This window comes from Lolium rigidum, chromosome 1 (genome assembly GCF_022539505.1).
Source record: "Lolium rigidum isolate FL_2022 chromosome 1, APGP_CSIRO_Lrig_0.1, whole genome shotgun sequence".
Lineage (NCBI taxonomy): Eukaryota > Viridiplantae > Streptophyta > Magnoliopsida > Poales > Poaceae > Lolium > Lolium rigidum.
In genome coordinates, this window is record NC_061508.1 from 188,707,459 (window position 1) to 188,718,095 (window position 10,637).

The following is a 10,637-nucleotide window of genomic DNA, read 5'->3' on the forward strand; positions in this document are numbered from 1 at the left end:
ATCCATGAGATATACATGTTACAAGTTGAAAGCAACCGCTGAAACTTAATCTTCCTTTGTGTTGCTTCAATGCCTTTACTTTGATTTATTGCTTTATGAGTTAACTCTTATGCAAGACTTATTAATACTTGTCTTGAAGTACTATTCATGAAAGTCTTTGCTATATGATTCACTTGTTTACTCATGTCATCACCATTGTTTTGATCGCTGCATCCACTACATATGTTTACAAATAGTATGATCAAGGTTATGATGGCATATCACTTCGAAATTATCTTTGTTATCGTTTTACTCGCTCGGGACGAGCAGTAACTAAGCTTGGGGATGCTTGATACGTCTCCGACGTATCGATAATTTCTTATGTTCTATGCCATATTATTGATGATACCTACATGTTTTATGCACACTTTATGTCATATTCGTGCATTTTCCGGAACTAACCTATTAACAAGATGCCGAAGTGCCGCTTCGTTTTCTCGCTGTTTTTGGTTTCAGAAATCCTAGTAACGAAATATTCTCGGAATTGGACGAAACGAAGACCCAGGGGCCTATTTTTCCACGGAGCTTCCAGAAGACCGAAGAACATACGAAGTGGGGCCACGAGGTTGCCAAACCACATGGCGGCGCGGCCAAAGGGGGGCCCGCGCCGCCCTGTGGTGTGGGCCCCTCGTCTGGCCCCCGACTCTGCCCTTCCGCCTACTTAAAGCCTCCGTCGCGAAACCCCTGAGGCGGAAAAACCACGATACGGAAAACCTTTGCGAGACGCCGCCGCCGATCCCATCTCGGGGGATTCGGAGATCTCCTCCGGCACCCCGCCGGAGAGGGGATTCTTCTCCCGGAGGACTCTACACCGCCATGGTCGCCTCCGGAGTGATGAGTGAGTAGTTCACCCCCGGACTATGGGTCCATAGAAGTAGCTAGATGGTTGTCTTCTCCTCATTGTGCTTCATTGTTGGATCTTGTGAGCTGCCTAACATGATCAAGATCATCTATCCGTAATTCTATATGTTGTGTTTGTCGGGATCCGATGGATAGAGAATACCATGTCATGTTAATTATCAAGTTATTATACATGTGTTGTTTATGATCTTGCATGCTCTCCGTTTCTAGTAGAGGCTCGGCCAAGTTTTTACTTTTAACTCCAAGAGGGAGTACTTATGCTCGATAGTGGGTTCATGCCCGCATTGACACCGGGACGAGTGACGTAAAGTTCTAAGGTTGTGTTGTGCTCGTTGCCACTAGGGATAAAACATTGGCGCTATGTCCGAGGATGTAGTTGTTGATTACATTACGCACCATACTTAATGCAATTGTCTGTTGCTTTGCAACTTAATACCGGAGGGGTTCGGACGATAACCTCGAAGGTGGACTTTTTAGGCATAGATGCAGTTGGATGGCGGTCTATGTACTTTGTCGTAATGCCCAATTAAATCTCACTATACTTATCATGTCATGTATATGCATTGTTATGCCCTCTCTATTTGTCAATTGCCCGACTGTAATTTGTTCACCCAACATGCTTTTATCTTATGGGAGAGACACCTCTAGTGAACTGTGGACCCCGGTCCATTCTTTAATACTGAAATACAAATCTGATGCAATACTTGTTTTACTATTTTCTCTGCAAACAATCATCTTCCACACAATACGGTTAATCCTTTGTTACAGCAAGCCGGTGAGATTGACAACCTCACTGTTTCGTTGGGGCAAAGTATTTTGGTTGTGTTGTGCAGGTTCCACGTTGGCGCCGGAATCTCCGGTGTTGCGCCGCACTACATCCCGCCGCCATCAACCTTCAACGTGCTTCTTGGCTCCTCCTGGTTCGATAAACCTTGGTTTCTTTCTGAGGGAAAACTTGCTGCTGTGCGCATCATACCTTCCTCTTGGGGTTGCCCAACGAACGTGTGAAATACACGCCATCAATGGCCAGAACAGAGCAAGATGATGAAGTGGCGAACCCTTCGGCACAGTTAAATAAAGGGGGTATAGTGGAGATTTAATGCTATTACGGTTTCCGAGGAAGTGATGTTAAAGCTATCAAATCTTGCAAAGAAGTTGTGAGGGCAAGGCATCATGATGAAGGATACTGCGACGGTTCTGCTCTGCCACGACATGACCCGACGAAGAAAAGCAGAGTGATTTTGGAATTGTCATTTCCAAAACCAGGGGGGCATGTGTTATCACCAGAATTTGACCGGATCAGAGGTGGGCCGCGATTGAGATGGGCTTGAAGAATATACATGGAAGAAATACATAAATCGGTCTTATATGCAAAGTTTGGGCTAGTTTGCCCGTGTATCTGTAATATAGTAGGATACGTGTCGGTTAGATAGAATTTGGCTCGTGCACGGTTGGGATTATTCCCACGTTAGAAAGTCTACGGACTATAAATATGTATCTAGGGTTTATGAAATAAACAACAATCACGTTCACCACAAACCAATCTAGGCGCATCGCCAACTCCCTTGTCTCGAGGGTTTCTTCCGGGTAAGCATCATGCTGCCTAGATCGCATCTTGCGATCTAGGCAGTACACGTTTATTCGTTGTTCATGCGTTGCTCGTGCTGAAGCCTTGTTGATGGCGAGCAACGTAGTTATCATAGATGTGTTAGGGTTAGCATTGTTCCATCGTATCATATGCTTTCGTCCGTGCAACCCTTAGACGTCTAGCCGCCCTTACACCTATCTTGGGTGTAAGGGCGGCACCCGCTTGATCATTATTTAGTAGATCCGATCCGTTATGATTGCTCCTTGTTCTTCAAGGATTAGTTTAATATCTCGCATAGTTAGGCCTTACAAACGGGTTGAAGGATCCGAGTGGCGCGTAGGGTGTAGTTTGCTAGCCCTAGGCAAGATGTTCCGGGATCAACTTCATGTTGGTTTTTAGCCCTTGTCTAGGGTCGGTTTACGATCACCGTGCGTGGCCGCCGGGCTCAATCACGCGTAGGATGTTCCGATTATGTGGTGAAAACCCTAAATCGTAGTAGGTTGTTTTAGCTTTATTTTGATCAAGCAGGACCACCATCCGACCGTACACCTCGTACGGATCATGGGTGGATCGGCTCCTTGAGCCGATTCACGGGACAACCCGAGAGCCGATCGAGGCTCGTATTTAATGTTTACGTGTATGCCATGCAGGAAACTAAGCGAGGCAAATCCAACACCTTCCCGACCAGGTATAGGTCGGGTGGCACGCCCTTGCACCAGCATCGGACGTGCGTGCCGGAGTCTTTGCGGGCCGTCGCTCGGAGGGACCAGGGCCAGCCGCAGTCCTGGGAGCCTCCCGGCTCTACTGTGTTGCCCGTCGCTGCTCGCCGGTGGGTTTCTGACCGCAACACAGCCTTGTTAAGGTCATGTTCCAAAAAAAGGATAGTGTCGTCAGCGTACTGTAGAATAGAGAGTCCTCCATCAACAAGATGTGGAATTAACCCTCCAACTTGACCATCCTCTTTTGCTCTTTCAATTAAGATGGCAAGCATGTCTACAACGATATTAAAAAGCATCGGAGATAGAGGGTCTCCTTGCCTTAGGCCTTTTTTTGTCTGGAAATAATGACCAATATCATCATTTACCTTAACCCCAACACTGCCACCCTGAACAAATTGTTGCACAATTCTCCCCCATTCTGGAGCAAAACCCTTCATTCTCAAAGTTTGCTGAAGAAAAGGCCATTTCACTTTATCGTATGCCTTCTCAAAATCAATTTTAAAAAGCACCCCATCCAGTTTTTTAGTATGCAGCTCATGTATTGTTTCATGTAATATTACCACCCCTTCTAAAATAATTCTTCCTGGCATGAAAGCCGATTGAGTTGGCTTAATAACTCTAGGGGAAATCCCCGAGATACGATTTGTGCCAACTTTAGTAAAGATCTTAAAGCATACATTAAGCAAACAAATAGGTCGGTATTGCTGAATTTGGACCGCATTTTCTTTTTTAGGTAATAATGTAATAACTCCAAAATTCAATTTATAAAGGGGCAATTCCCCTTTGGTAAACTGAGAAAATAAAGCCATTAGATCCTCTTTTATGACGGTCCAAAAAGTTTGATAAAACTCGGCTGGAAAACCATCTGGTCCAGGAGCTTTATTCAGTTCCATTTGAGAAATAGTCTCAAAGACTTCCTCAGATGTAAAGGGGGTTGTTAAGATCTCTTTCTCCAAAGGTGAAATTTGTGTAATATCGTGGATGTCACTTTCAACTAAAGAAATATTAGTAGGAGCCGGTACCTCAAACAATTTCTTATAGAATTCAGTGATATAAACCTTCAGGTTATCTTCCCCAACAATAGTCCCCTCTTGTTGCTCTAGTTGGAAGATTTTATTTTTCCTGTGTTTACCATTAGCTATTAAGTGAAAATACTTTGTATTATTCCCACCTTCTTGAATATGCTTGACTTTTGCTCTTTGTGCCCATTTCGACTCTTCTTCTCGTCTTAATTTGTTCAAGCAATCATTAGCCTTTTTTAACTCTTCTCGTTCATTTGTATCTAAAATATTTGTTTCCGCTTTCACATCAAGATGATCAATAATATTTAGCAATCTCTCTTTTTCTTTCTTGTACTTGCCACTTTGATTTTTTGCCCAACCCTTCAAGAATCTTCTTATATGACGTAGTTTATTTAACCAAATTTCCATTGGATTAGCTCCACCTCTAGCTGAGTTCCACTCCTTTACTATCATATCAAAAAAATCCCTCTTGACGCAACCAATGTAGCTCAAAAGAAAAATTTGCTTGATTACCCAAATGTGCTTTCACTCCTGAGTCCAAAGGAAGATTACCATGGGCACATGAATAAAAAGTGATTAGTGGTTCAACCAAATCCCATGGAGGGCATTGTTCGTTGGTTGGGCCATTTAGAGACAGGATCTGCTAGGCAACCAAATCACATGAATAAAATTTTGTTATTTTTATGTAGCTTAGTTTCCCTCTTTGTGATACTTGTCCAAAGGAAGATTTCCATGGGCACATGAATAAAAAGTGATTAGTGGTTCAACCAAATCACATGGAGGGCATTGTTCGTTGGTTGGGCCATTTAGAGACAGGATCTGCTAGGCAACCAAATCACATGAATAAAATTTTGTTATTTTTATGTAGCTTAAAATTTATGTAGCATCACGATTTTGCATGTAGGATATATCATGAAAGTTTTTGTGGAGTACAAAAAATATGATTTTTGATTGTGTAAAAACAAAGGAATCACTAGAACTCAAGAGCCAAAGTGAGTTTTCCCTTTAGTGACAAAGAAGCACTAATCTAACTTTAGTCTCACTACTCCCTCCATGCCGATTTATAGGTCCGCGCGTATCCCTAGATCAAAATTATATAACATAAAAATATATCATTAGAAACTTTTTTTTCCAAAAAAGAAACATAACATTCAAAATTTCTAATGATATATATTTTGTAATATATATATACGTATTAAATTGGTTAAATTTATGATCTGGCCAATAAACCAGTAGTACTTCGAAAGGCATTGCTGGCGTCTCTAGAGTCTAGATCAACCTATTTCTCCCGTCACGTAGTACTTCAAAAGGCATTGCCGGCGTCTCTAGAGTCTAGATCAACCTATTTCTCCCGCCACGCGTCCAATGAGCCCAATATTTGATTTCAGACCCCCAAACCCCAATATTTGATTTCAGCGGGACGTTTCTTCTTCTGAATTAGCCACACCAAAGAATCATTTGTCTCACCAACCCGCTGAAAGGCTAATAGGATGTCATGCCTGATTGTATCCCAACAGATTTTGACGAAATTTAAAAAATACGTCCAGCACGAGCACCTAATCAATCCGCATATCCCACAGTAGATCGTGCCCATGATTTCATTCATCCTGAGAGCAATTCCAATAGTATAGCCAACTGTTGGCTATAACAAGATGTCATATCATTTGTAGTCATCATATAGCTAACATGTACAATAGTTGGCTATAAGAAAGTAGTGCTTTACTAATATATGGCCCACATTTCACTCTCAGGTGCTGAAGACGTCAGATGTATTGCATAGTAGCCCACCTCCATTCTCTCTCCTCTTCTCTCTCCTCCAACTCATCTAAAATATATTATTTAATGTCTTATAGTCAGCTGACTGGACTCTATTGTACTTGCTCTGAACAAGTCTCCATGCCATGCCTAGGAACTCCCAACTCAAGACACCATTGACAGGGCGTTAGAGCCCAGAACTCCCTCGAGGTGGCTTTCTTGCAGGTACAAGAAATTGATCCCTACAGTGTTTGGTTGATGAAGTTGCACGACAGTAACACGCCCAAAAAAATTCAAATAACTACAGGTATCCAGAACCACTGAACACAATGAATAACAAAACTTCAACTGCCAAACTTCATAACTTCATCTCTGACCATTCATGCATCAAGTTCTGGAGACATTGCTACGAACCATAAATTTTTGACAGTTATAGGATGCTAAGAACTTAAAACCACTTCACAGGTCCAAAGTGCATAAGCCATCAGTACAGGTAACTGCACCTCAAAATGGGACTGCATACTTGGAATGGTCACTTCGTAGGCATCAAGAACAAAAGCAAACTTCAATAATCTTGGTCCATAGTCTTCCACAGCAACTTGCCTCTCTTTTTCTCCTCGTCTGCAATAAACAGGAGCAGATGTATAAGCTTCATACAATCACCAAAAGGAGAAATATTTTTCTTTGGACTCGTTGTGATATTGCAACTACAGAAGAAAAGTAGATGCTTTCTTTAACAAAGGAGGATATGGATACTAAGCACTGTATATGGTTGGAACGAACACATGAAGTAACATTTTCAGTAGCATTCAGCACATGAAGTAACTTCAGTTTCAGATTACAGATTACGGACATACCAATCTACAGGGACATAAATAATTGTACCAAAATGTAAAACTTAAACCAACACTCAAGAATCATGTTTAACTGGGACAAAACGCCACTTCCTTACAGTTACTTATCATTAATTAGTTGATACAAGTGTCTCCTCTAAGCTCACTAATTCTAAGCCTCTCAATTCCATTCTCTTTTATAACTAATGTAAATAAGAACCATAAGTAAGATAAAAATGAAACTAATCAAAAATACTTCCTAATTAAGCTGAGATGAATTTGCAAGTTAAATCAACCTAAAAGTGCTTCCTTAAAACATAGTTCCATACTTGCTTATACAGTTACACACTTGCTAGTCAGATGTTGCAAATTAAATCAACAGGAAAAGAATGTGGCAAATCATCAGGAAACAAATATGGCAAAACATCTAACCGAAGCTAGATATCGCAGTAAACTCCAGATATTGTTGAATCAATCTGGCAAGTGACCATAGCCACATACCTAGTTACTCTCCCCGGAATATTGAAGGTGAACACATATGATATTTTCTTTAACATAGGAATGAACTCATTTGCAACATCTGGAGACGGTAATTGTAACATAAACCACTGATTAAGAGACACGACTGATCTAGTCACTACTAGGGTGTCGACTCGACTCATGAGGGTGGTGGATCGACTTGAATCACAGGGGAGACGGGGGACGGGGGGTTGACCAGTCAACGAATTGCCGACTATTATTGGCCAGCCTAGGTTTTTGAGTCAAATGACTCACAAAAAGGCCCACTTGTCAGGTTTGCCTAGAGATTAGGCAGGCCATTGTCAACACTCCTGGAGCTGTTGCTGCTCTGCTCTGCTCTGCTCCACTCTCATGCCTTCGAACTCCATTGCACTATACTACTATTACAAGTTGAGTACTACTATAGTATTGTGTAGCAGCTACTCTCTATTACAAATCGCCAAGCACTAGTCACGACTAGTCTATGAATAAGTACCCTAGGGACTCAGCTCGACTCGTTGACTTGTAATCATTGGCATAAACCCAACAACTAGAGATGCAAGTCTCTACCAACAACATAAGATGAAATCTGATCAATATCTAACATACCAGATTATAACAGTAGCACAAATTGCATCAACCTAACCAATTCAATCTCCTAGTGAACACTTATTGCACTTTAACTTACTATACAAATAATCTACTGAAACAGCAAATGAGTATTTAAATGACGTGAAACCACATCTCAATATATAGGAGCATAAGTCATGAGATGCATCACCCATCTCATCTCCTTCGCCCTTGTTTACTTTCTACAAATTAACTACCCCTCACTACCTGCACAAAAGTACACTGGGTATATGCCCAACCGAACTCCTACATCATCTGCATCTAGCTAATCTTTCTATCCTTCTCTAAGTTGGGTGGAAAATTTTGATTGGAGATATATAAAGCCAGACTTACTTGTAGTACACTGCATAGAAGTAGAATAGTTTAATTGCTTGAAATTTCCAAAGTGACATTCAGATTTTGTAAAACACACTAGCTCAGTTCACATTAGGTAATCCTATGATTCCGCATACATGATCACAAGAAAACATACTAACACAAGTTAAGAAGAAAGGTATACCATATAAATGGGTTGACAGCACCAAAGGGTTCAGTCCAGCAATCCTATGAATATGTTGGTCACCTCCTTCTTAGTGTCGGCTCGGCGAATCTCCGTCTTCATCTCAACTACTCTTTGTTTCTTGATCTTGGATTCCAAAGCACAAGCCTTGTCGTCAGCAATGAACTCAAATGCTCTTTTCAGTGTCTCCCCACATGGATGCTGGGCCTGGATGCTCTCCACATAAGAGGCAAGGTTGGGGTACAAATTCTGTAACTCATCAAACTCTCTTCGCATGTTTTTCACATTAGGATCTATATCCATTTTGTCTTCATGATTCTCCTCATCATTTTGAGTGACCTCCGTGGCCTCCTTTGGTCCAAGGCTATCCGCATCTCCATCCTTTTCCTCTTTGTCAGACTTACCACTCTTGCTCCTAACCGACGTGCTGCCGTTTTGAGTGGCAGTATTGGTGGTCTCCTTTGTTTTTGCATCGCCTTCTAAGTCCTCCTTATGATTTCCCCGTTTCTTACTCTTAACAGGAGTATCAGTAGTGGCAGCCTTCTTTGATAACCTGCCCTTGGTAGCTCCATCTAGCTTCTCTTTGGTGGCCAGCTCCTTATTACTCTCAGTGACAGTTCCAACATTTTCATTCACGGTGCTGGTGGCTTCCTTTGCTGTACCACCCTTTTTCTCCTTGTTAGTCTGCCCCTTCTTGCTCATTGAGGTAGCAGCATCATTTTGAGACACGGGGGCTGCAGCAACCTCCTTTGCACTTTCTCCCCAGACTGCCTCCGAGAGGTTGAACTTACGGAGGTCATCATCATTATCTGGCAGGGTGCCTGTACTCGCTGCTTTCTCATGTCGCTGCTTGAGATGCCGCACCTTCTCATACATTTCTGTCTTGGTACAGGTCTTCCTTTCAAGGCTGTCGCCAACAGCAGCAATAAGTTCAACAGCACTAGGCTGCGTGCCATTAGCCTTGGTGTGGCTGACAAGAGCTTCCAGGACCTTGATCTCGTCCTCAATTGTCCAGCGTCTTCCTGTGGGCTTGGACGGGGAGCGATCCGGCACAGCCTTCTCCTTGTGCTTCTTACCCTTGCTGGTGGAATTGGGGTCAGAGGGCGCCTTGCCAGACAGAGGAGCCGCCTCGGCCTTGGCTTTCTTCGCCTTGACAGCAGACGGAATGGACTCAGCGGCCTGCCTCTTCTTCCCGGGCTTCCTTGCCGGCTTGGTCAGGACGGGCTCCGGGCTATCCGAGGAGCTGCCGTCCCCCTCATCGGCGTCAGATTCCAAGGGCTTGCCGGGGGAGCGGGCGGCCTGACGGAACTGGAAGGCATCGGCGTCGGTTTCCGAGTCGTCGGACTCCTCCTCGCCTCCATCCGATGAATCGGCGTCGGCCCCGGCGGTGGAAAGGGGTTTAGGGTTTTGTGGGGCCTTTTGGGCTGCGGGGGTGGGTTCCTCCTCATCGTCTTCGTCGGAGCTGGACTCCTCCCTCGGAGGCGTCGGCGGTGGCGGCGACGGCGACGGCAGGCGGCCCTTCTTGCGGGCCATCCTCGCAGTCGCCGCTAGGGTTTTGGGGGTCGGGAGCAGGAACGGCAGTTTCTGGGGAGAGGAATGTCCAGGCCGGGGCAGCGGAATGGGTGTGGGGTAGCCCGTTTGGTACGCGCCGCTGTTTCTGGGGAATTCGACCATCTGGCGCTCCGTGTTCAGGGCTGCTTGTTCAGGGCCGGGCCCGTTAGAGAGGGCTTTGTTATCCAGGATTCTTTTTTTCCTTTCGGGTTTTCTAGTTTTGCTGGCGTTTTATACAAAAATAACCTCTCTTTTTTTCGAAATAACCCTTTTGCGAAACTATAGCACGGAATAAATTTTTTGGCAAACTATTTCACCGAGCTAACCCTTGTGTTGAAGGAGATATGCCCTAGAGGCAATAATAAAAGTAGTTATTATTTATATCTCTATGTTTATGATAAATGTTTATATATCATGCTAGAATTGTATTAACCGAAACATTAGTACATGTGTGATATGTAGACAAACAAGAAGTCCCTAGTATGCCTCTTAAACTAGCTTGTTGATTAATGGATGATTAGTTTCATAATCATGAACATTGGATGTTATTAATAACAAGGTTATATCATTGTATGAATGATGTAATGGACACACCCAATTAAGCGTAGCATAAAGATCTCGTCATTTAGTTATTTGCTATAA

At 43.3% G+C, this 10,637-nt stretch overlaps 1 protein-coding gene across 1 annotated transcript; it reads right to left on the reverse strand.

Annotated features, from left to right (window-relative positions):
- Window positions 1–6,318: 6,318 nt before the first annotated feature.
- On the reverse strand, window positions 6,319–10,025 carry LOC124686364 (nucleolar protein dao-5-like). The gene is made up of 2 exons (XM_047220329.1): window positions 8,445–10,025; window positions 6,319–6,605 (listed from the first exon to the last, which is right to left on the reverse strand). Exon 1 carries the CDS (start codon window positions 9,975–9,977, stop codon window positions 8,475–8,477), a length of 1,503 nt encoding a protein of 500 aa, XP_047076285.1. The 5' UTR covers window positions 9,978–10,025; the 3' UTR covers window positions 6,319–6,605; window positions 8,445–8,474.
- Between the last annotated feature and the right edge of the window lie 612 nt (window positions 10,026–10,637).